Here is a 27,955-nt window from a genome sequence, read left to right as displayed (position 1 = left end):
ATAAAGAACAAATTTTTAGAACGTAATCGAAGGTTTGGATTTTGTATAAAATATGCGATAGATTGTTTAAATGTATCCTTAAGTAAATAATAATTATTCCCCCTGAAAGTACTATCCCTACCACGAATAATTAAATCACGCTTATAATGTGATTTATATGATTCGTAGAATATAGTATATTCTCTGGAACTGGTGGGATAAATAAAATATTAGGATAATTTTCAGGATAGAAGGTAGTGTATCGATTAGATTACCAAGCTGGATAGATAGTCGAGCTTTTAAAAACAAATTTATTATTAAATGTACATCTTTATCTGATAACGGAGTATACGCGAATGACTCGCTTAAATACTACCTGTACAAAAACACGAAAACTCATCTCCACGTGCACAATAACCGTTGAAACTCTTAAAAGCGTTTCGTTACATAAATAATTATACAAAAGTTCGACGTTTCAATTCCACCCACAAACGCTCCAAACGTATAGAAACAAGTTTCTCGTTGCATCGACGATAAAACGTTCGATTATCCAAGCGGTAAACGATCGAACAACGGATTCTGATAAACTTCGACGAACAATCTTCCGTGTAATGAATTTTCCACGATAGATATATATATATTAAAAGGCACGTCTGTACATCTTTATCAAAAATAACTGAATAAATTAAGGAAAAACGAAAAAAGGAGATTTACAACAATGTTACACACAATGAAAGAATGTTAAAGGACATCGGTTAAATCGAACGTGGCGAAGTTGACAATAAATCCTTCCATCGTATCGCTCTCGAGCAAGTGAATCTTTACAAAATAAATATCGATCGACTTTACGAACGTCTGACCAGCGACAGGTATGTTCCCCTGCGACGATTATTCGAACGTACCTCGATCTTGACAACCCTTCGAAGCTGTCCAATTAACACGACAATCGACGTTTGTCGAAATCATCCGCCGAAATATTTATCTTCGACAAGTTCACGAACGCTTTCGGATGTTGGTCGAATAAATTCGGGACGAGCCAGTATGTGCCAGGAATCGATTCTCCCGTATCGATCCATCGAATGGAAATGATTTCGGTTAGAGACTTATCGAGATACGCGTCGATTGCATCCATCTGACAGATAATGAAGATAAAAAGAAGTAATTTCGATTCTGGACAAGGTAGTACGCGAGAAGTTGGCTAGAGAAAGGAATGCAGGTCCGATTGGTGCCTGAATCCCCCACTCTAACTTAGGTGCCAACTTTTCACAAACCCACAATACATCGCTGGCGAAGTGTACTCGATGGATAACGCAAGAAATATCGACGAACAAATTTTACTAATGTCAATGAGCAATTATTTCGACTCGATACGTATTAACGAGGTTGTAATTGGATCGATCCCCGTCGCTAGCGACGAGTAAACGACACGTTCTGTCTCCCGTGACCGCGCGTCGTCGTCGCGACTGAGTATTTCGTGTTTTAATGGTTCCGTCGAGTGTATTCAGCGAAACGAAACCAGTGAGGTTTATCTACAAAATGCGAATCGTGACGAGGCGCACGTGCATCCGCGAGGGTTGCACCTGCGCAGCGCCACGATCGCCGAACAGTCGAGCACTATAGCGTTAATTGTGAGTTAAGAGTAACTGTAAGATGTATTCTCCGTCCGCGATAAAGGAAACGGAGGCACCATGAATAAAACGTACAACTATGACGACACGACGTACGCCGCGATTGGAAAAGTTTGCGCGCGTATGAAGCGCGGAACGATCGTTCGAGCGTCGGTTACACGCTCGAGTTCCAATTAATTACGATTATTAGCCTTCTGCAAAGGGGTTAATAAGATGGCTTTTGCACTGCTTTTCTTTTTCTGGAGAGGATGTTTCGAATTTTTATTTTGAGCTGAAATCAGTTAATAATGATCATTCTCGAGTTACGTGTTATTGGTGAAGAAAAAATGGTGTGGCTTTCTGAATGAAAAACAAAAGGAAACAGATTCTTCTTCTGCATCATGTTTTATGAACTAGGAACAATCCTTCTTGATTCTCTTTGGCAGCAAATGTTTCAACTTCTTATTTTCAGATATTCTGAACAGCAATTTCTATAATGTTAAGTACCAAAAATCTCGAGAAACAATAGAAAAAACTCTGTACCGATCTAGCTCCCAAATTGATTTTTTGAACGAACCTCCAGAGTTTCCACTAAACCTGTGTCTCTATCCGCGATCGTGAACGATAGATTAACATCAAAATTTCAAACTCGAGCGTAGAAACAGTGATCGTAACGACGAACGAAGCAATAAGACCGGCAATCTCATTGACGCCCTTTCCGTCTTCCTCGACGCTAATCTCTACGAATATTTTTTGTATTTTTCCCTCTTTTATGTTATTCCATTTTACGCGTATTAGGCAATGGCTAAGTTTTACCCTAATTGATCTACTTGGAAAAGGCTGACAAGGACAAGAACGAAAGCCGCGTGCGCCGGTTTGCGGGCACGAATTTCCACCTTAACTACTGCTACTTTAGGAACCTGGACGCGATCCAGCGAGGCGTCCCGCTCCATGGACCAGCCGCGATCGACTGGATCGAACGGATCGAGTTTCCTTAAACAGCGTTTCCCTAATGATAGCCGATCGACCGCCTCACCGGTGAAAGGTCTACCGGCTCGCATTGTCTCGCAGATTCCTCTTCGAGCGCTACTTTTAACCCCAACAATGCTCCCACATTAATGTCTCGTTAAATGTAACGACTATTTCTACATTATTTACAGAGTTACAAATGTTAGTAACGTTCGCGCGTCCCTGCGACAGGCATGGACGATCTACGACGTTGGTCGTACGCGAATACGATCGGGGAGGGGTGGAATTTGCAAAAGCATCCAGGACATAATAAATATCGACTGTTGCCAGCACGGAGTCGTGGCCGTTTCGGGAACGATCGACGTTTCTAGCACCAAAAACGGCATCGACTCGCTCGACTCTTTACCTCCGACTCGTTCTCACCTTTTCGTTGCACGTGCGCCTTGTTTTTGGGGGTGGGGGGCGGGGGAGGGAGGAGGGGGGGACCACAGCTATCTCTCCAAACTTTCTCGCGGCGAAACGACCCGACGCTCGCAAGATATTTACGAAAAATGATTCGCTACTGCATACTGACTAATTTACATAAAATACGCTAAGGATATCGTGTATGCTTTGGACCGCCTCGATCCCTGACCGCGTTCAGGATCGATCAGTGAAACGAGTCCAACGACAGCGACGGGGGCGTGATGGGTGGCAAGTGGTCCCCGCATCTGGGGAAATTAGGCGGCACCGGTGGCAGATCGGCGTGCGTTCCCACGTGCAGGATCAAGTTCATACCGATCAGTATGTGGAAGAGGAAGTGACAGTGGAACAACCAGTATCCTGAAAAGATCAAAATAATAATGGTTATTCTTTATTTTATATCGCTGATCTAAAAAAGAAATCGAGGTAGAAATTTGAATAGTAAATGCATCAAAAATAGAAAATAAATTTGCTATCGTTGTATCAATCAATTTTTTTTTAATTATTTTTAAGTGTGAAATGAATTTATTTGCAAGCATCGTCCATCATTATAATAGTATATTTTTGGATCTTTCATTTGTTAGAATAATAGGACGTTTTTTAAATTATTTCGAGGGAAATTATGTTTTCAGATTAAATGATTTCTGTCTTGTATATGCAATTTCATGTTTCTTTTTGTTTTGGAGATTTTGTGCTCTACTATTTGCATCAAAAGATACTCGATTCGAATAACATAATCGAAGAATTCGAACTCTAGAAATTCGATGCGTGCAAATTGGTTTCGAATAAGAACTTTCTGCGCGTGTTTTTTGGCTTTGCTCACCAGGATTGTCAGCGCGGAATCGGAAGATCACGTAGCCGTTGTTGGGAACGGCGATGGTGTCCTTGGCAGGTGGCAAATTGAACTGTCTGTTGAGGAGACCTCTCTTGTCCAGATCCAGCGCGTGCTTCAAATTAATCTTTTTCACGTTCTTGTCCGGTGAGCGACCGATACCGATCACGTTGAAAGCGTAGCCGTGCAAGTGGAATGGATGCGACAGATTCGGCTGTTGGACTGCACGAAACGAATCACAGAGATACATAACGTGACAAAATATCCTTCGAGTAGATTAAATTAATTTCGTTTTAACCCCTGAGTGGATTATTGGGGTTTAACCTCTCCGCAAGTTTAAACTAATAATTATTTAATATATGTCAATGTAATTATTTGAAAATTTATGTAACCTTCTATTAGTTCATTATTTTTTAAATGCTTTAGAGTAAAGTTGATTTCCATTTACCAATTTGGTAAAAATCAACACTAAGTAAAATAATTCAGTTATGATTTAGAGTCCACTTAAGGGTTGATTCCTTCGAGTAAAGGGTTTCGAGAATATGCATGCAATAAGTTTGCTACGCGTGGTTTTCTCGAAACCTTATTGCAACAAAGATTACTAAAGAAAGTATCGTATAGTGAACAGAAGGTCGAAGAAACGAATGATGTACGACTTTGTACGAACGTCCATAATGGTTTGACTCTCAAGTGACACCATTTTTTTATTTATGAAGACTTCACCCTATTTCGTGCCATATCCACGCTCTTTCCAACGAAGACACCTTTTCCACATTGTTTTTAGATTTCTTAAAAGAACTTTCTTCGATGATTCGTAACTCGTATAGTTTTCATTATTTTTACTCGTAAAAATACAGCAGTGTCCCCTAGGGATAGAATTTCTTAAAATGCCGAAACAGGTGTTTGATTAATTATGTCAAAGAGCATTAAGACCAAGTTTCAAGTAAATCCGACCACAAATAAAATATTCCTCGTACAAACGTTGCAACCTTTCTCCACCCCCTTAGGGGTTGAGTTTCGAAATATCCTTTCTTATTCCTTGTATACATCATAAAGGAAACCTCTGTGCAAAACTTCAGCTTTTTATGTCCAAGGGCTTAGCTTGGGCGTTGATGAGTCAGTGAGTCAGGCCTTTGATAGATAGATAGATTAATCAACGTTTTGAGAATGACACCAAACCAAAGGTCGAAACAAGCTTGATGCAACGCAATTTAATATTGGAAAATTATTAATCGCTATCGATTGATAGATATAGATAGATTTAATTAATATAACTGTACGAATACTTTCAAATTGATAGAAAAATCGACGTGAAGTGTTTCCAATGGAGATATGTGCAACCAATGTTCGTAAATCTAGCGTTAAAGTTGATTAGAGGATTTGTTCGTACCTTCGTCGACGAGGACCACTTCGACGACTGCGTTGTGCGGGATGTCAACCTGGTGGGTGCACATGCAGTTGGCGCCGCAGTCGGCGGGTCTGTTGTCCCCGTTGCAGAACTGTTCAGGCGGGATGTCGTCGATTTGCGAGAGCGGAGGCGCCGGCGGAAACGTGAACGAGATTTCATCGACGAGAGAAATTACGTGATCTCCGGTCGGTGCCACTGCAAACACACGGCGAAATGACAAACGCTTTCCATAGAGCATTCGAGGACCGTTTAATTTTAAATTTAGCGGATTCAATTGGCGACCAACGGACGCGTTGCACCAGGCGTGACAAAAAGAAGCTGCGCTCCGACGATCCAACATTTTGAAATCACCGGTTCTTACCCAAGAATCGATTATACGTCTGTGGCTGGAAGACTTCTTCTGGCCTGTAGAAGAGGAAACGGAATGGCAAGAATATTTTCACGTCTGGACGCTGCTGGAGAATTCCTTGGTCGACCTGGCGGGCATTCTTCAACTGGTTCACGCAAATCGCGTCCACTCGATCGCGACTGCATATGGCGTCCAGAGGATTCAGAACCTGAACGCGAAATTTCATAGTGATATGTTTTTTATCTACTATAGGGAACGAAGTGCTCTAGTTTTTGCGTTATTTACAGGTGGAGTGCAAGCAGAAGCTGCTAGAGATTCTATTTATGCTTACGACATTCTCTGTTAATCGCTTTGTGGGCTCTAGAAATTACGAAAGGGATTAGAAATTGCTAATTTCATTTCCAGTTATATCAGTTTCCCGAGCAGTCGGATTGAAATGAAGGGAATTTAAAAGATATTACAGAATCGTGCAACGATTAATAAATACCTGCGCGCTGAAAGCTATTTTTATAGATCACAAAAATGACCAGTTCTGGGGATATACAAATCAAAATATTTGCAAAAATAATTAACAGAAATTACTAATTGCGAATACACCCACCTGAAGACGAAAATAGCAAACTAAAAAAGTGATCAAACTTCGTAAATTTCTTTTGCAATAGAATTAAATAAACAGATCTGAAATAATTCTATAGAAGTCATGAAGTTACCGATCCTTCACAGCCTCTCGAACGTATGGATCGTGCATAGAAGCATAAATTAAACGTATCGTGATATTACATAAACGATAAACACCCTGCAAAAGGCCAAGAAGATGTAAATAATTTAAAAAATTGACCAGACTCGGTGAATCTTCTTTCCAGTCGTGAATCGAAATGGGATTGAAACGCGTTTCGCGATCTCTATACTCACAACACCCTGTGGAAGACCGAAATCGTAGGTTGGCGCGGTGGTGGTGGGTTGGTAAGGGCCACGAGCGTAACGCAGTATGGCCAACTGTTGCGCCCGGGGAATACCGCACTCGCCAAGCGCGCGAACTTGTATCCAATAAGCGCCGACCGGTTGATCCGCGTTTATAACGAAGTCGTATCGTTCGCCTGTAAATCACGGTTTCACTTTTACGACGAACAATTAAAAAACACCTTTTATTTCGCGCTTTCCCTGCCGCGGAACGGGCAATAATAATCACTGGCGGGAAAAGAAGACTTACCGGAGAACGAAATAATGGTGTCCACGCCGACCGGTTGCACCACCTCTCCGTCCGTGGCGACCACTGTCAAAGAGTGACCTTCGATCGTAATCTGAGATGGACACACCGATCCAAAGGAATTGATCATTCGGAAACGATAACGACGACCGGGAGTTATGGTGTAGACCTCCAGGGGTGTGTTCGTCATGAAACCGGTGTTGGGATCCTACGGACGCCAGAAACAAGATATTGGACACTGGTATTGTTTATTGCATTTCGAGAATAATTTCTGAGCGGAGAAATTGAAACCCAAGATGTCGACAATTGGAACTTTAAATGCGCTGACTCCAGTTCCCGATCGTAAAGTTTCTTACAACTTGTCCCCCACTTTAACACGGTTTCGATAATAAAAGACAAAAGTAATTTGGAATGTGTAGAATATTAAGTGTAGACGCTTAATGTAATGAAAGATGCAAAATAAAATGAATTTTGGAGCCAAGAGGAAATTGTTATTTTTCGTGAAATATTTATTTTCTTGCATGCAGTATTCCTGTGGCACGTGCCTGTTTTCCGAGCACTGCAATTATGTAAATATCATTAATTACCGTTACGTAACGTGACATGATTCTCTGAAAAAGTGCACCGAATAATTGCTCGGTTTTACACTTGCGTCACGACGAGCTCGATAGGAGAGGTAGAACCTAAGGTGCGTATGCAAATTTAGATATTTATATCTCTGGAATTGTGTAACGTCTGCACCTAGTGTTTTACACGTTCCAATAGAAACGTATGATTCTAAATTCTGTTAAAGAATGTTGAAATCCTACTGTGACAGAGAAAAGAGGACGATGATAAATTAAAGAAAATTAGCCGTGATTTATACCCTGAATTGTCCTTTTCCGTTGATTAAGACGCTCTCAGGTGCTTGGCCAGTGTTAACAGCGAGACGACCGGGGAAACGTTCAGCCGCATTCTCGTGGAACCAATCGCTGAGTAGAATGACGTGTGTAGTCAGATCGTAGTCGTAAAGGTGGCTGTTGGGATCTTTGCTCGGTGGTTGACGAATCACGATGCTTCCATAAAGACCGTCTATTTTCTGCAATCCGGTATGAGCGTGCCAGAAATGCGTACCTTCGTTCTCGGCCATCCATTGATACCTGCATCAAGACACACGACGTTAAACCTACAATAACCTCAACGACGTCGTAAATTACTCGTACGCGAGAGAAGCAAGATTGTACCGAGGGAAACCGAGGAATCAATTTATTTCGATTACTTTCATACGTTGAGATTTTTATTGGACACGATTACCTGAACGTGCTACCCTCTTGAATGGGACATTGCGTGACAAATGGCGCGCCGTCGTAATACTGAGTTCCCCTTTGCCAGATACCGTGCCAGTGAATGGTCACTTCCATTCCCTCGATGTGATTCTCCACGTCGACCACGACCTTGTCGCCTTGACAGACTTGGATACTAGGTCCAGGTACCATTCTGTTCGCTGCCAAAATACCTCTTTCCACACCGTCCGCCAACACGCACTGGCAATCGCTCCAGACAACGTTGGTCGCGTTGGGGGTGCAAATTTGACAGGCACTATCGATCGGAGGAAACAATTGTTAATCAGAGCTTTAAGATTTCCGAATGTTTCTTCAATTAAATTAAAAAATCATTATTTACGAGAAATGTGGTTTAGTAATTATGCAAACATCCTATATACGAATGATAGATTCATCTTCAATAAAATAAACAATTTACAATTCAGTTTTATCGCACAGTGGTTATATAATCGATAGGAACTGCTGAAATTTACTTGGATATGTAATGTCAAAGTAAATATGAAAATAAACATAGAAGGTGGTATAAATTATAGTAGTAGGTATACTCATAGGATAGGGGATGAGAAGCCCTTTAAAATGAGCGTTTATACGAGTCGATAGCGTAATTAGTTCCGGAGATATGACAATTTTCATTTGAAGTCGAGCGTCAAAGTAAATGTCAAAATAAACATGGAAGATAGCAAAAATTATAGTAGACGATATGGTCATCGGATAGAGGATGAAAAGCCCTTTAAAATGAGCGTTTGTACGAGTCGATAGCGTAATTAGTTGCGGAGATATAGCATTTTTAATTTCAACTCGATGCGGTGGCTAGTTTTGGAGATAGGGTTTGTTTACATTTCGTAGTGCGCTCGCGAGTTCATTCATCTCGCTTGCGTGACAATAGTAAACAGTGCGTAGTAAATTCTTGGAAATACTACGCGGAAGTAGGTCACGAGAGTCACGTCTCACGTGCGACAAAGAGGTCCAGCGCGACGCGTCAGACGGAGACAGAGATAGTCAAATTATGAAAAATACCCTTTTACATAAATTGCGATATCTCGAAAACGGAAAGTCCGATCGACAAAATTCAAAAGCCATTTTAAAGGGGAGGCTTTACCGCTTCTAACAATGCCTCAATAATTAATAAAACACTAATAGTTTCGGAACTGCACGCATCTAAAGTTTTACTATTTTTAATACGCGTTAGTAGGCTTTTGTAAGACGCATAGAGGAATTTTAAAAATTACGCTTTCATATAAATTATGATATCTCCAAAACGGAAAGTCGGATCGACATAAACCAAAAACCATTTTAAAGGGGAAGGTTTGCCGCTTCTAATGGCGCTTTAACCATGAAGAAAACTCTAGTAATTTCGGAATTCCATGCGTCTAAAATTTAACTATTTTTAATATCCTTCTAATTTCAGATTATCGAACTCCTTAAGTGAAACTGAAGATTCTCTCCTCTCATATTTGCTATATATTTCCTATTTACATCGAAAATTAACCAGAAATTGATACCAAACTTTACCTGCTTTTATACAAAAAAATATTAATCGTTCAACCAGTCAGATGATCGGTTATTTTTAATTCGAGATAACTTTTTCCTCTAGACTAAAATAAAATTCATGGAATAGAGAATCGAATCTTATTATGAATTTTAACGTTTATAAAAAGGTCATTGAATTCGATATTTCTAAAATTGATACGCTTCTGTGTTTAAAGAAGTTGACGAGGAGTGTAGGTGTGGGAGGAATCATTTTGTTGACTACGAATGGGAAATACTCACGCTCCGAGAACGGTGTAATATTCAAGGGTAAAGTGGTAGTAGCATATCCTGGGTGGTTCGTTCTCCCTACAGGCTCTGGCACACTCGTCTGGCGAAGATAGTGCAGGATTACGACGAAGTTCAGCGGTTGCACGCTCGCTATAGTCCAAGGGTCTCATTCTCGGTGGTCTGACGGTGGCCCCTCTGCTACCGAGGTTATCAATTCCACCGAAACCGCTTCGGAATACATTTGCATTCGGATGAGTTTGTACCAGACCGTGACCCGAGGGGAAGAAATTCGCGTCGTCGGTGAAGATGTTGCCCGTCTTCAGAGTCGGAGTCCAGAAAGAAGAAGCTGATGTCTGATCGACACCTACATCTACGAACAAAAAAAAAAACAATTCTTCAACTGATACATCGTAACATAAGTACTCATTATTCGAGGAGAACCACTTAACTCTATCACCCCAAATAGCTCTTGAAATAACTAATTTATATAAAAAATTGTCGTACTAAAATTGTGTCGTATCATGGAGAACATATTACGAGACTACCTTGTTTCTTTAAAGAGATAAATCTTGGAATTTTTTAACGAATTTTCAAACGAGAATCTTTAGTGGACTATTTAGATTCATCGTCCTCTATATCGTGTATTAAAAAAGGACATTTCTTGAAATTTTTATATAATAAAAGTTCCATACAATGACAGTTATATTTACAGTACATGTGAACAAGTTTTATTTCACAATGTAATATTATTTATGATATACAAATTGTTTGGAAGCATCAAGTATCGAACAGGAAAAGGAACCTGTCAAAAATAATATCCAAATAACTTTGTTAGGACCAGAAACAGGTGAAATTATGCAGGAATTCTACAATTGTGAACGAGTGACATAACTCGGCGGAGGAAGCAGGTGCAAGAAAAATCTTTCGTTTCTTCTAGACGCTGCGGTAAAACAAAACACAAGAAATAGTACGGAGTGACTGTAAAATATAGTGTAACAAAATTGGGCAATTACACGTGGACAGAAGATATACTGCTGTATTTACTCAGTGAAAATGCATGATCTAGTATTCGAGAACTCGATGATCATAAATTATATAACTACAGCTGTTCGCTGGGCGTTACACGTACAATGAAAACGTTAAGCATACAATGTAAGATTGATTGCCCCGACGCCAACGTTTCAACACGTTTCAACGAGTATTCGAAGAAAGTAGAAACGAACAAGAAGTCTCAAATGTTTTCGCCCATTTCTCATGGACACGCATAAAACCCGTAATTCGTGTTCACTTCCAGATTTAAAAGGAAAAATGGCCACGGTTAAAACGCCCTATCGGGCCGGGTACCAGGTAGGTACGTAGATCTAAAAAACGCTCACTTATCTCGATCGCGCTCGCTCGTTTTGCTACGAAAGTATGCGATTCACTGACTCGAAGTAATTGCTCGAATTCACGTGAATCTCCGTATCAAGGTAGTAGCGCCGTTCAGAATTTATTTAATTACCGAAACAATTATTACTACATTCCGAAAAGTGAACTACTTCTCTAAAATATACTTTCTTTCCTTGTTTCTACGGTTTTTATATTATTTATGTACAATTCTTCGTCGATGTATATATAATCTTTTTAATTTTATATCCTTCTCATTTTTTGGTAATATTATTTATATTAGTTTTAAGAAGACTTTATTTGCTGAATAAAATGTAGTGAAATTGAAACCACAATTGCAAGTTGTTAATTGTAATTGACAACTATAGAAAGAATTCAAACTTTGTATCTTTTTTTAAAGAAATTATGTCTTTTATATTAGATCTTGATATAAATGATCCACTAATTTGTATCAAATTCATTTGGAAGCAATGCATTTATCAATATAATTCTTGCCATTGATTAGCATCTTGTGTTATCTTTCAAACAAATTAGAGAAGCCAGTTTGATGGAAAATTTGGTCTTCGCTTGCGATAAAGTCATTTCATTGGAACGACATTTCTAAAGTATTTGTCAAACAATGCGTGTTACATCGATCAAAACAAGTAGTAGCCTGGAGGTACGATGTCCAGTAAATACGCTAGGTGCGATAAAAATTCCAGTCAAGTTGCAACAATGCGTCCTTGGTCAAACTCGCTATGTGAGGTCCGGCACTGTCGTACAACAATTCGACTGAGTGATTGCAAGTTCGCGTGGAAACCACTTTCCTTCGTTTGAAGTCCCGTTGAATCTATGCAGTCGATTGAAAACATATTGTTCCTATCTACGATGCAAGTTTTCTTCGATTTGCCCTGTGTTTTTATTCAACACCTGTTCGAGGTCGAAAATCACATGCCATATGACATGACACAGGGAAAGGAACATCGGTTTTGCACGGTCTTTCGACCAGTTTTTCCTCGCTGAAATTTGTACAAAACGCATCGACGACTTGTAACCATCCTTGCAAACATTACTTTAATTCGTTTCATCGATTTTTAACACGATTGAAAGTATCGTTCGTATCCAACGATTTTTTACGAACAAACGATGGATAATAAATATGTATAAAAAAAATAGTAACGAGTTATTTCGTGTTTGGGGGAAAAAATGCTGCAGTCGTGTCGATAAAGTACCAAGCATGGAACGTTGAAAAATTATTTCCGTCGTGCAGTGGTGCAAGTAAACAGGCAACAGCAGATCAATTTTCCGCGCGCGAATCGGCCGCGAACCGGTTTTCGTCGCGCGAAAAATCGCGAGCACGTGCACGGAAAAAATCAGCCACGCTGGAATTTCGGATTGCGTAGCATTCTGAATCAGAAACGCGCTTGCGACTGCACGGGCGACCGCTAAACGAGAATGTTGATCTGTGCTAACGTTCTCTCGATGAATTTCTAAAACTTCGTGCACTTGTCTCGCCATATTCGTCGACCATAATGTTGCAACGCTCTTTATATTAATAGAAACCTCTTCGGACGCCAAAACTCGATGAACCCTTTCGTTGGATTGAATAAATTGCCGAAATTCACTTTTATTCGACATAATATCTGACGTAACACTTATTTATATTTATTCAGAATATTCAATTTGGATGGAATGTAAATAAATTCTAATTGTAGTTAAATGAATAATATTTTTGAATCTGTTCCTGACTTAAAAAAAAAATAAAAACAGAAGATTCGGTTGTATATTCTGTTGGTTGGACCAAACACATGATGTTCTACTTATTATTTTACTTTTACTTTTAATTAACGTATTTGTTACAGAGATTAGTAAGAGATTCACGTATTATTGTATATAGAATAATTTTGTGTTTGCAATTTATTTGTTTTTGTAGATTTGGAGATATGTCAAGTAGTCATGAAAGAGAAAAGATCAGTCCAGGAAGGAGTAGTGACGCGTACTTGGTCAGACATTTTAGTCAGTTTTCGACAGACTAGACCTGGGTAAAATTTTACTCCAATATGAAGATAGTCACTAAAATCTCGTGTATAACATTTAACAACAACAACAATAATAATAATATAGAAAAATGTAATTTGCAAAAAGCATCGGTGAATATCTTTTTAGGTTTTAGTATCCTACTTGGCTCGTAAAATTATTTTTGTTTTCTGAAATTTTAAGGATGGAATTTTAGAAGTGTAACGAGACGTTCTGTTTTTGTTAGAACACCTTGTATACTCTACTAGCGTTCAATCGCGTTTTCAATTACGTTGATTTTTGATCTCCGCCTCGGTGTGGGAGTCGAATGGAACGAGGGAACGAGCCGATGCAAGAATTGCTTTTCAATATTTAACTACCCCGCACAACTATGGACACTATACATAAAGGGTTATAGTATTATAATTCACCATTCTATCCGGTCGCACGCCAGGCGGTCGGCCTCGTCTGCGACTGGCATAGGCGTGCATTATTTACGACCATGCGCCGAACGTACATCGTGACGTAAAAATTCTTCTCGGATGAATTATGCCGCTCGCTCGGTATGCGAACTTTTTGCTAGACAACCTTACTTAGAGAGCTTTCGAGCCGCGAACATGCCCCGGGAAGCTTTTACACGTCCCAAGCGCAAGATGAATTTTGTAACAAGCCCCCCGTACCCGTGAGAGCGAGAGTAGCGAGACTAGTTTTATCTAACTTTCGATAAATTAATTCTCAAAAGATACCACGACGAAAACTCATAATATTGCAAACAACTACTTAATATTTTTGACACTACTTGGTGCAAAAGAAAAACCAAATATTAGAAATTAGACACTCTGAAATTAGAATAATAATTTGATAAAGCATCTTAGAAAATTCTAAACAATTTTGTATATATTACATTTGTATATATACATTTGTATATATTACATTTCAAAAGTACCACGATAAAAACTCATAATATTGTAAACAACTACTTAATATTTTTGACACTACTTGGTACAAAAGAAAACCCAAATATTATAAATTAGACACTCTGAAATTATAATAATAATTCGATAAAGGATCTTAGAAAATTCTAAACAATATTGTATATATTACATTTTGATAAATTAATTCTTGAAAAGTACCACGACGAAGACTGATAATATTGTAAGCAACTACTTAATATTTTTGACACTGCATTATGCAAAAGAAAAACCAAATATTAGAAATTAGACACTCTAAAATTATAATAATAATAATTTGATAAAGGATCTTAGAAAATTCTAAACAATATTATATTTATTAAAAGAGTATTATAATCAAGTAACAATCATTTTACTTCAAGAACAAATAAAAAAGGGAAACTTATTAAAAATGACGTAATAAAATGAAGTAAAATTGTAACACGATTTTCGAAACTCGATACTGCAAACTTCCAGGTTGTCTTCAAATTCCGCTACGGAGAATAATTTTCACGCTCATTAACGTCGCGAAATTTCGCGTATATTAATAGAACCGGGAAACTTGTGGCGAATGAACCGTAATTCGCGAATCGAGTAGACAAATACGGTTTTCAGACGTCGAGGCATTCCGTGAATTTCGTACTGGGTCGTTTGTTAACCCGAGACGGCGCAGAATTCATCGAAATCGGCCACATTTCTCCGGGGGGGTATGCAAATTGGCGGCGCGGAACGACGCGTTTCGCAACGTTTCCGCGAAAAATACGGTCCGATCGTCGGGATCGTTAAAGACATTTCTCTCGCGGGCCTTTCGATATGGTCGGAACGGGCGGCTTCGATGCAGACATCGATGGTCCGCGTGCAATTTCGCTGTTTTTTAAGCCGCGTAAGGAAGTCGAATGGTTCCGGATCGCGAGAAACGCAAGCTGCGGCTAACTGGAAACGCAATATTCAATAATTACCCTATTTCCTGCGGCTTTCCTTAACGTGACTGCCTACTTTGGAGGCAAAATCTAATCGATTATTTCCCTTCTAACATTTTCTCGAACCTTGGGCCTCCAATCACACAGAGTTGCGATGAAATTCCGAAAATTTGCAACGTTATAAGACGATTATCATTCGAGCAACAACGTTCTTAGGTATCAAATAGAAACATCTATTTTACGAAATTTTATTTTCGAGAATAAGTAGCAGATAAAATTAGATTTTCTCCGTTTGGATTATCGTATGAAAAATTATTTACGGTGGGAATAGCTGGGGAGGCTCTTATTACCGATTGCAGGGGATTGACCAGCCAGCGAAACAGAAAGCAACTGGTTCGATAAGGATCGTGTCGCAACGATATTTTAGCAACAGAATGCGCGGAACTACAATAAGCTTCTGTCTATAAAAGAACCCATAGAAGTGGATAATATCTCTAGGAAAGGCAGTTTTTCCTCGTTGCTTCGCAGCAATTTCGTAAACTATCTGGTTACCTAACAGCGTTGCAAGAAAGGGATGCAGATTACAATTTATTGCTGCCGGGGATTCAGTAAATCTCTCGATTCTGGCGCGGTCGAATGCTGAAAGTTTTATATCCGCCCGACGATACGGACGCGGCGTGTATGCACGGTAGCAGACACCGCGTACGCCGATTTACTTCCTTGATTTAGTATCGTGTCGCGGCCAGAGACTCGTTAACAATGCGAACATTTTGCATCGTAAACTATTACGTTCGAAGACGAATGCGCTGGACGTTGTACGCCTGACGCGATAAAATACTGAATTAACAGAATCTGCCTCGCGATAATCGCTGTTTGTCCATCGAAAGGTCTGCTGTAACTAACTGCAATTTCACGAAACGTTATTCCACAGAGCGTTCTAGGAAACGAGTAGTCAATGTTTGAGAATTTATTCTACTCGAGGAAAAAAATTTGAGATCTTATTTCTTGCATACTATCTTCTGCATTTTCTTTAACAAACCTTTCATTCTTTTATTCTAATTATTCTTACTTTATTTATCTGACATTTTAATTGCTACCATCGATACACGATTATGGATTGTAATTGTTTATGAAATATAGTAAGAATGTTCCGTTTGGAAAAATACACTACTTTTAGCCTGTCAATGCAATCTTATCACGCTCTAAAATTGGTACGCGTGCCACTCATTTACTATTACTGCTCTATATCATTACAGATTAGGTTTAGTAATAGTTCAGTCGAGTCTTGTCTGTTACACTACTTTTAAACACGTTATTACAGAACTTTTCGTTTGTGATAGACTTGTCAAAATGTGTGAAAAGTCCAGAGATATCATCTTGCGATATTAATCATTCGCTTTCGCCTTTTATTATCTGATTCGTCCTGGTACAAGTGCTGCTAACTGGTATCACAAAGAAAATGATGAAAGTATTTCGTACCTACCCTCGCCAGTCGTTCTTGCAAAATTATAACTCGAACAACGAAACGATTTCAGAAATTTTCCATTAAATCTTTCATGGAAATATTTATTAATATAAAATACTTGGATTTTTTTTTTTTTGAGCGTTTTAGGTCACATGCACCTTGTCGGTTATTAGTGACCACAGTTGGGTTAGATAGTGGAACTGATCATATTTAGAGCAATTGGTATACTTTAATGTCTTTTAAGAAGTTTCTCGTAGGATCGTTAGTGAATTTTGTAGCTTATGTTGAATCCTCTTCATATTGTATTTAGGGTCAAGATGTGTTCAATTGTGAAATACTTGGATTTTTAAGTCGATAAGCAAAACATATTTAAGGTTGAATAAACTGCAAACTCGCGTCACGTGTGTAGATATTTATCTGGACACGATTTTCCTACGAATATTATGAAGAAATGAAAATGACGAATCACTCATTTATAGAAAGTTATTAGAAGAAAATTAGGTGTGCAAATACGCTTCTTTGCCCGCTGTACGAAGACATCTGCGAAGGGTAAAAGTAGAAAGCGTGAATAATTCATGTAGACAATGATCTCTCGAGTCAGATTCCGATTGACGCCGGAATGCCGAAAGAAGCCGGGAAAAGAATCGAAGGAAAGGCGTCGTGGAAAACGTCGGGGTTCGCATGATGCTCCTTGAAGCTATGTTTAATAAGCCGTAGTTAGAAACGGTCGAACGGCTCGCACGACGTCGTTACGACGACTTTCGCCGTATTTTTGCGCTTTACTTCCAACGACAGATCTCCAGTCGATGTGTCATCATCCGGCGTCCTATCGTATCGCGTTCCATTATGTAATTTTCATAGTTTTACGTAACACGCGACCGCGGGGAAAACGCGGTTTACATAATCCGGTCGAATCGACGCGGGCCAAGCTAGAGAGTCCACCCACGCCGCGAATGGAAACCGTCACGCGGATGCTCTTCATGACGACAGCACGATGAGGCAATGTCAACTCGGCTGTACGACACGATTCGTGCAAACAGTGCTCTGTAACGAGACTACCATTTTCTTTGACCTGCTACACGTCGCAAAAATCTGCAATTACGATCGTTGGGGGACGAAATAAATCACTTAAAAAATATTCTACGATGCTCCAAGTTAATACTTTGGCTGCCATGTCACCCACATGTGGATTTGCCACTATGATGCTAGAAAAATTAATTCTCAAGTTAAGACGTTGAGGGAAATTTTGGTGAATTTTAGCAAGGTTACAAAAACAAGTACTGAAATTTTATTTCATCTGACAGTGAACGTATTAAATCAAAGTCGAGTCGATACACTTTGCCACTCTGCAGTGTCGAGAAAAATAAATTACTATTAAAAATTTGGGGTTTGGGTTGGAGATAGGCCCAAAGAAATGTGCCCAGAGGATTTTAAATACTATTGAACGTGGCTGGGAAGTTAGTAATTTACAAAGTGAAGCCATTAACGAATCTCCCAGGTGGCTCTTTCCGACGAGCCATTCTCGCCTTACGCAATGACTAGTTAACGGGTCGATAAAAACTCCGACTTTCTTTAGATTGGCGCGCGGGAAAAATATTTCGCATCGCGGGCGCGTATCGTCGAAAAAGAAAGGAAATAATTACACCCTAATTTCGCCGGTACGTCGGAACTCGGGACACGAGAACGACGGATCCTGAGAGATTAATCGAGAAGGGTGTGCCGCACGATGCGCTTTCTTTAACCTCGCGATCTCATCCCGACGCACGTCAGTCCAATGTCGTGCATAATAATACGTGGCCGGCGGAGTGCAGCGTGTCATTAAGTCTCCGTCGGGCAATTTCAACGAACGTCAAAAAGCCTCGCGGTGGCCACGTTGACGTCTTACGTAGGCAGCTTTTTTTATTTTTTTTTCGTCGACTTTTCGGGAGTCGCGTCAATTTACGGCGATTTCTCACTCCGACGATAACTTTTTCTTCTACCGAATTTTTGGGAGCGGCTTAATTATCATGTTTCGTCGTACCCGGGCCCCGTGGTCGCGTGCAATTCGATCTTCGGTCCGGTACGGGATCGTCCGCGATCGATGTTCGCACGCTGAACCGAAATGGACCCCTTGGAACGACAGAGCACGTCAACTAGGACGAAGGAAACGAGACTAGCAAATGTCAGGCCTTCGACGTTGTTCGCGTCACGAGTCGAAGTTTGTCCTTTCGTCGGAATGCAATTGAACTTTCGTTTGCCAAGACAGGGACGAGAATGATCGTGGATCATGCTTCTTTCAACGTCGGAGGGATCAATTTATTTGTTTTCTCGGCGCTGCTGATTGGCAAAGAGTGCCAACTTGACAGATAGCTAGAGCTTCGTAGAATATTTTTTAATTGTGTACTATTTCTTTTCTGAACACTGTAGAGTGTCAACTTGAAATGTATTCTTTTTAATATTCCTCTTCAATAAGTGAAAACTATCCTCTATTTTAAAAATTACCTATTTAGTTAGGCATTTCAAAGATTAATGGAGATCAGAGAAAAGTGTGGGAAAATCAAGTGTAAACATTTCTTAGGAAATGAAAATTTATTTCTCAATATAATACCACCCATTCATACTTTTTTCTAGAGCTTCCTAATCCATTTTTTATTATTGTAAATAGTTTGCATGGAAGTATACAGTACCTTTCTAAGGAAATAGAATCCTTATAAATGAACTTATTTTCATTTTATTATTATATATGCTTACAATTATAAGTAATGCATAACACACTAAAAATTGAAAACTACTTTTGCCCTCATTTTTTGTTGCTGACAAAGCCAGTGGAGCAAACATAGAAGTATATAGTACCTTCTTAAAAGAATAAAATTATTTTCTGTAGATTTCTGGGTCTATAGTCGAACCACAGTATAAAATTCGATCATTAATTGCGAACGATACTCGCATTTAATAAACCGTATAAATCTAGAAATGCCACGGTTTTTACGCCACAGTTATACGCGGTAGTTGTACTTTACCGTTACATCGTTGTAAATATACAATTTATTTACGTAACAAGAATTTCATTTCCACGATGTATGTTTAATATGCAACACGTGTAAATAAAACTGTAGAAAGCTCGAAATTGTTTCTACGATCGAGCGATAAGGCGTGTCGCCTCGGCGCGAAATCAATTACTTATCTACATCTGTTATGAGTGATTCGAAATTATTGTGTAATAGATGCAACGATTACACCCGTCCCAACGATGAACGACAATGGTCAACTGTGCGTACACGTGTGGTATCACGAGACAGCAAGAAAGTGAGAGCGAAATCTAACGTGTTGCGTGATGATATTACGGCTTCGTTTTACTCTGTGTCGATAACGATCGCGAAAATTATTTCCCGCACAATTAGACGTTTAAATTATATATCCCGCGATGTAATGCAATGTATTCGTTTCCCTCGTAAACAGGCGATCGTGAAAGACACCTTTGAATAAAACGGCGTTCACGGAACGGCTCGAAACGAAGCGACGAGCACGATAATTGACAATGTCTCGGGCTAACGAACCGTGGTAGGATTCGTTCCGCAGACATGTCGTTAAAGGTATTTACACCGTGGGAGACGCGAGATTACGGTCGGAATTCGTCTTTCTAAAGTTCAAACAAAAGGTAAAGTTCAAATAAAAGTGCAGCCGTTGCTGGATGGTATCGACTGCAGTTCAGTTTGATCGTGTGGCGTCGCGTCCTCGACGATGGAGGAATCGAAATGTCAGAACGATTAAAAAGACATAAAACAGCGAACATACTCGATAAAATATAAATTATGAAGACTATTCTCTCTTCTATTTGTAGCAATTGCTAATATGCATATAATTCTCGATAATTCTCGATAATTCTCGACTATTGTTCGATATGTCGACTATGGAATTATTTTCTTATTCATATTCCTGTTTTAATATACTGTTCTTACTTTTTCATATCTATTTCTGCTGTTGAAACTTTGTTAAGCAAATAAACAAACGCTTGCAAGCAATTTGTAAATTTTCCAAAAACGAATGTGACTAATTGTTTTTTATACTAATCAATGTTCGAACACACATATCTGGTTGGAGTTCAATGATATTAGGGATGCTTACTATATTTACATGAATCATTGCACAGACACTGGGAAACTAGGACAAGCTATAATTCTTTTCCAATCGACGATGCAAGGAATTCAAAAAAAAAAAAAATAGAATTCTCCATGCAAGGCCATGGTTTGATATAATTATTTCGTTTGGAATACTTCTACTCATTTTTTAAACACAACTATGCACTTTTTCGTAAGTCGATCCTCTTCGTCATTCTGCGTATAAAAGTGTTAAGGCATAGCCATTTAACACGCAATAGTTTACGAAATATCTCACACGCGTATCACGTTAGGTAGTTACTTAATCCCAACAGGTGTTCAAACATTCTACCATGAACAGTTAAACATTTTATTAGCTGGTTCCCTCCATGTTTTATTAAACTCTTACGTTGTGTTGCAATTACATTCGCACAGCTAATTGCAATTTTAACTTTCCTGGTATCGATTCGAACAAAAGGCTGTAATGCACGAAAAGATTGAGCTGATCTTCGTTTGCAACAGAGCCACATCCTATCCCAATTTATAGTATCACCCTGTACGTCTCACTGTAAGACCGTATTTTTATCAAAATTGAAAACAACAAAGTTTAATTAAAAATATATAAATAAATCGCGATACTGACACAAATTTAACAATGAAACAAATGCTCTCAAGCTTTTACAACTTTGTTGTGAAACTTTGGTTTTCACTAAATAACAATATTAACACAATATTAATACTAACACTTAAAATTATCGACAATAATAACCAACAAAAAATTGAATCAGAAATCTTGTACTGGAACGCGAAATAATAAAATTCAAATTTGGGTAAAAATGGACCCGGAGCGTAAATTCGATCCTAATCGGTAACGTTCGAGCTACGAACGACAAGTTGACAAGTCAAGAATCAATAACTCGTTGAGAAATAATAAGAATTTTTTTAATTTGTGGAAAAGTATAAAATTGTAAAATTAAAGTGTTGTTTGGTGCGCGCGAGTATTCTCGCCGAGACGATGATGCTGCGTGTTACAAGAACGGTGCACGAGATAGAAAGTGCGATGATCCGCGAATGAACTTGGCCTTGTCCTTGTCCTCGTCTCATCTTACGGAACGCTCGAGCGTTTCTCGCTTGTGCAGAAGCGAGGTGCATTGTGCAAACAGCGAAGAGAGCGTCGTTTGCCAGAAGGTGAAGGGAAGGTGTGCCGGGTGTTGCATCGAGGTTCGCGGGTAATGATGGCCACATAAACACCGCTTCGATTGCGCTAATGAATGTAATAACGGTCCACTCAAACGGGAGCTTTCTAGTCACCGGATTACGTTCAGATCGGTACGCGCGATTCAACTCGACGCGCACGCGTGTTCCACTCCGGGTCGGAAAACGTAACGATGTTTGTAATTTTCTTTCGGCCTCCGCGTTTCACCCCGTTCGCATGGAACGAATCGTTTGCGTGATTTATACGCCGACATTCTTTTTAGCGTCGATCAGTTGACTTAACAAATGGTACCATTCTTCAGACCCGTTTAAAGTGCTTCAGTTTTTACGCGACCGTACGCGAAATGATATTCATTTATCACTCGTTCCACTTTTGCTCTTTTTTTTTAATAAATGGTAAACGTTTGACTCGTCCGGTTTGATCGACATTGCGCAAGTTTTATTCGTTGATGGACCAAATAAAATAGAATTTTGGTTTTGGGACCTTTTCAGGAACGAATTTGTGGATCGTGTGAAAATATAAGACACGTACAGGTCTCAGAAATAAACGTAAAATCAAACTAGTAAAAGTTATACAATTCGAATGATTGTTAATACAAGTAGATGATCTAAGAATTTCATAAAATTGTGAAAGAAACAAATCAAAGTTTGGTTCAGAACACAAATAAAATATAATATTATATATTACAGTTTAATCGTAAAATACATTTTGTAAATGTTACTTTTCCAAACATGAATTGATTTAGCAATTTATTATGTATTTGCCACTTATTTCGAGTAAATCGTTATCAAAATCAGTAATTTCCAAACATATCAGACGATGCTACTTAAATTTGTCGCTTTTGTCTTTGAAATATTGTGAACATTTCAACAATTGCAAACACACCTGTTACTAAAGACACTGATTAATACGTTGCACGTTTCATACATAAGTAAGAAATTGCAAATTTTTTAAAATTCTGATTTCCATGCCTAATATTTGAATGTTCGAACGAACAGTGAAAGGTATCACTAACATGATAAATTGGGTACGATTAATCCTGCTTCTCAATTATCATTACAGATCGTTTTTAAATTGGCTGTGGTTATATCGAGATCAGTCAGCTGTCAAGTCAATTAAAAAACGATGTTAGGAGGAAAATGAAAATTTGTACCAGTCAATAAAGTGAATAAATATGTCGAATATTTTAAATTATTCCTCGTATAATTTATACAGTGGATTAATTTTCATGAGCAGATGATTCTTTTGTTATTTAAAAAATGACAGCCCACTAAAGTCGGACAAAAATATTATTCCAATGATAGATAACGAATAAGGTCAACGTACAGCAATAGTTGTAAAATATTTTAATCTGCGATTGAAATTTTAATTTTTACTTAACGAGTAACGAATATGCAGCGGCTTATTTGTGTATCTAGATAAGAATTTGGTCCGCCTCTGCCTCTAAAGGTTTAAGTAGTCTCTGAAGAGTTAACTATCAAATTGCCTCTCCGAAAAAATTCCGTTCCTGCATTTCTATACGACATTTCGTCCCGTTAATGGAATATCCATCGGGGAACGGTACACGAGTCTAAACGATCGAGGTTCTCGTAATAAATCCACTGCTTAAACGAGGCAATCGCCCGCCGTTTGAATTAACGACTCGCTGCAGCAGTTGATACAAGTGAAAGGCTTATCCACGTTGATGCGACATCGGAAATGCACTCAATGAGCATTTCACGGCCGGTTCTGTCGTTAAAATTGTCCCACTAACGCAAAACATTGCGCTTTCTTTGACGCGTTAACTATGAAATTAATGTCTCTTAAAAATTAACATTTATCTTGCGTACGTTGTTATTATTCAAAAGTACGAATCGATGTCCCCAATGAAAATAGTTACAACAGAAAATAGTAGCCATCACTTCACAAAATTGTATTTCATTACTTGTACGACACAATAACAAGATATTTTAATTTATTCTCACTTCCGCATTCTCGATTTTTATTTTTATAATAAAATCCTTCCTTAATCTTGTGCATTCATGATACGGTCAATCTTTTAGTTATGCAATGATTTCATTGCATCGATGTTACGTTAAGAATTTATTACAGTTCTGGTTCTTGATACGCAAACTCGCTTCCGATTCGAATGTTTGTCTTATCTCAACACATTTCTCCTACGAGTTCATTCGTTTTTTATGGTCTGCCATTCTTAACATAATTTATATCGTGTGATTCGAGCGCCTTTGCTTCAGATTGCCTTTATACCTAATTATTAATTCTTGATTTTTAAGCAAAGAAATCTTGTTACAAATTTATTACTTTTACATAACTTCTTATGCTATTTACGAAACGTGTTTTTATTACAGAGTTATGTGTCACGTTCCAAAATTTTGTTTGCGTATAAATGTATATAACAACTATACTTTTTTCACTCGTAACATATTGTAAAAAGTTTCACATCAGTGCACTTTGATAGGTTAAAAATCACACGATCATTAAATAAATTTTAATACGAATTAAAGTGTGTTCGAACGTTTTCTAAATGGTACCTAATGGGCTAATTCTCTCCGCGTTTCATGCTTCGTCAAACGATAAGATGTAATTTCCGTGAAGCAGGGGGGGAACGTACTTTCGTTAACAATCCTTCCATGAAATTACGACTCCACCTACGAGTGCTTATCTTCTCCTTTTCGTTTTCTCCCGCGACTAGTCCAGCATCGTTCCGTTTACTCAAACGCGGTCAAAAAGTTTTCGACTTTCTCCCGCGGTCTGAAATCTTTCTTACACCGACAGCCGGACATGTTCAGCTGGTTTAAATTAATTGATTGTTCAACAGCCCATGAGTGTCCCCGCGTTTAGGCGAGGACGGAACTGGTTCCTCGGGAAATCGTGGCTTCTGCGGTAAGCTATAAAAATCGTTGTAAAATCTTCCTAACTAATGATTTCCCTCGTCAGGTGTGTCTCTCCTCCGACACCCGTGTACCACAAAGTAGAAATCAGGTTTACGCGGCAGGTGGATATTTACACGTGTGATTTTCGATGGCTATCGTGGCGTCTCCAAACCTATCTAGGTCAATCATCCATTGCTTTGTCATTGTTTAGAAGAGCAGCTGCTGTTTCCAGTTAGAAAGCGCCCGATTAAAATTTCGTCCGGGAGCAATTAAACGCAATGATCGGTCGTTATCTACGACGCACGTGTTTTTCATAATTTCACGCACGATTACTGTTATTAATTTTCAATCTTGTTTCATCCGATGAGTTCCTGCAAGACCTGTTCGAAAGTTGCTCAAGACGCTGGTCTAATTTTTCAAATAATGTAGGACATCATCTTCGATTATACTGATCGTTCATTCATGTACAAATAAAATTATGACTTTGTAATTGTAAAATTTTTAGCGCGATTTCGACTTAGACGTACGATTTATAGGGTATCTAAATCGAATTACATGTTTTAAAATGTTGTCTCCGCCAGTTAAGTACTAAAAAATTATAAATGAAATGTAATTATGACTCTGTTAAAGAATCACAAGAAAACATTGTCTTATTTGTATTTGCTTCTACAGAAAAATCATTTATAATACAATTTGTTGGAAATTACATTTAAAAATGTCTCAAATGTAAAATGTTCAATAATCGATAATATTCTCTCCGGTTTATCAGTTTCCTAGCAAAATGAACAATCGTCGGATGATTTGCAGTTTAACTTCGTGAAGTAAGAGGCTCGAGAAAATCGCGAATCATGATTATATGCAAAGATTCATGTTTGTTTCGTCTTTCTGTTATGCAACGAAGTAGAAGTTCGTAACTTCGATGTAAAATTATGAAACAATTATATCCATCTAAAATTAGTTTTAATAAATCGAATAACGCACAAATGTATTGGAAAATCTTCAAGAAACAAGAAAGTAAAATTGAGAACGAGTAATATGCTTGGACGAACATCTTTGTTTAGTATTTGTGTAGAAAAGGTTACGTTGTTTTAGAAAGTTATCTATTATATCGAAAAATTACGTTTCCATGATGGAAGTTGCGATGCATCTATTTTTAGAGGATAAATCACTGTCAGTCAAATCTTCGGAGATGAGAGATTAGAACGATGTAATTTGTTCATGCAACAATGCGTGTACATAAAGAAAGTTATAATTTCTCCACATCGAGTTTAGAATCTTGAGAATTATAGCGAGGGAACTCAGCTGTGACATTTTACGTCTGCATCTAGCTACGTTGCCTGGAGGCCTCAATGAAATGCACTTGTTACTTACAATACATGTGTAATGTTGATCTTCATTACTCTTACAAGTATGCGTATGATTCCATTCTATGGTCAAGATCTACATAAACCTATGATTTTTTTATATCGCACAAAATATGTGTCAAAATAGAAATTTCACACATCTTTGCTCTATCTCCCAAACTAACTTTTAAGTAATTTATCATGCCTTATTATTTTTTTAAAAATGTGCAGTCAAATTATAGGTTAAAAAATACATATTATTATATTTTATTTTTTCAAAATTTTTCTACAGTTTATTCTGAGTTTTAAATCCTCTAAACTGACACAAAGTTTGACTCGTGTTTTGTTTACCTTCAAAACCAAAGTATTTCCTGCAACGTTGCACATCGTGATTACGTTAGAACACGCGGTGCATTTAGCTATTCCTTCCACTTCAAATTCAACGCCACAAAGTAGTTTTGCTGTAACCCATTTATCCTTATCGGGTAGAAAGTCAGGAATCCGGCGGAGAGAGTGTTGCACGAATGAATAATTATTCACCGAGATAAGTGAAAAATCCGAGGAATCCAAAAATATATATTACGTTCTGCTATTTGCACGGGGGAAAAACGAGCAACGAGTGGACAAAGCTTTCTCGACAATTATAATCGAAGATCCGGTTTCCGTTTAATCGCGATTTCTCACTCCGCGGACCTTGATAATAGACTGAAAAACGCAACCATTGCTGACGACCGTTTGTTAAAGTGAAACCAGACAGCAGAAGAAAGACACCGTTACATCACGGTCGCTATTCCTTTTTATAAACTTTCAATTTACCACTGGAAATTGTCTACTTGCACAGCTCTATGCGTATCGAAACTGTAAGAAAAAATAACAAAGTGTCGCGATTATGCCTGGAATTATGCGATCATTCCACTTACATTGCTTGAATCAAAATGAGACTAACAGATCACACTGGGGATAAGAATCGATCTCTTTTTCTCCGTACAATACATTTGATATAGAATTTTAGTTATTGAAAATTGTTACAGACTAACAAATTTATTTGTACACCTTTTAAGAAAATCGAGTAAAATAACCTTCGTTTAACACGTAATGTGTGTTCAAGAATATAAATGGAGACGTTCGATTTCCAAAAGACTCGTCGTTTTCGAATACTATAAATAAATTTTGAATATTTGAGTATTGGAATATCATTATGGTAGAAAGTTGATTATCTGAAATAATTTACAGAAGTGTCTCGTTTAAAATTTCGTTGCGATAAGAAAGATGTGGCCCATAAATTGAAAGAGTGCACAGGGTGTAGTATTCATCGAAAAGAATAAAATTTTTCCATGCAAGGCATTGCTTTCGAGAAAATTGTCTTTGGAAACTCATTTCATTCGCGTGCAATAGAATACGACTTGGACATCAGCATAAGTAGAAACAGTGAGTAATGGACAGACGCGTCAAGCAAATTCTATTTAATTGCGCGCGCATCAAATTTTCAAATTCAATTTTCTCGACAAGAAAGCATCGTGCGGAGAAAGTTTATTCTATACAAAAAATTCTACTCAACTTTCGATTTTCAGTTATCAAGAAAATCTGAATTGTTGATATCATTACATGCACACTACATGGATGAAAATAGCGCAATTTTTTCCATTATGAATAAACATTGGCATTAATAAAAATTATTCTTAAATGGTTAGAAAATGCTTCATACACGATAACGTGACTATTTCTTGTAAAAAACTCGTGAATATACATCGTTACTGTGATGCATACTCCACGCTACACTATTACTACGATCATTCAGATTCCTGATAAAAAAATATTCGAGTACCAGAAGTTTTCGA

At 38.3% G+C, this 27,955-nt stretch overlaps 1 protein-coding gene across 1 annotated transcript in view; it reads right to left on the bottom strand.

The window, feature by feature from the left end:
* Positions 1–3,204: 3,204 nt before the first annotated feature.
* LOC122395864 (laccase-1-like) overlaps positions 3,205–27,955 on the bottom strand; it is a 62,043-nt gene continuing 37,292 nt past the window's right edge. Inside the window, exons 2-10 of the mRNA XM_043393773.1 lie at positions 9,906–10,263; positions 8,107–8,391; positions 7,679–7,952; positions 6,817–7,021; positions 6,519–6,703; positions 5,619–5,814; positions 5,240–5,452; positions 3,841–4,071; positions 3,205–3,377 (exon numbers count right to left, since the gene is read on the bottom strand). Of these exons, the coding sequence (XP_043249708.1) occupies positions 3,205–3,377; positions 3,841–4,071; positions 5,240–5,452; positions 5,619–5,814; positions 6,519–6,703; positions 6,817–7,021; positions 7,679–7,952; positions 8,107–8,391; positions 9,906–10,263 (2,120 nt within the window). The remainder of the gene's footprint in view (positions 3,378–3,840; positions 4,072–5,239; positions 5,453–5,618; positions 5,815–6,518; positions 6,704–6,816; positions 7,022–7,678; positions 7,953–8,106; positions 8,392–9,905; positions 10,264–27,955) is intronic.

The sequence above is a fragment of the Colletes gigas genome, unplaced genomic scaffold (genome assembly GCF_013123115.1).
Source record: "Colletes gigas isolate AHSC1104 unplaced genomic scaffold, ASM1312311v1 Colletes_gigas_Sc00006, whole genome shotgun sequence".
NCBI lineage: Eukaryota > Metazoa > Arthropoda > Insecta > Hymenoptera > Colletidae > Colletes > Colletes gigas.
Note: the sequence above shows the minus strand (reverse complement) of the source record. Positions and strands in the feature narration are given on the sequence as shown.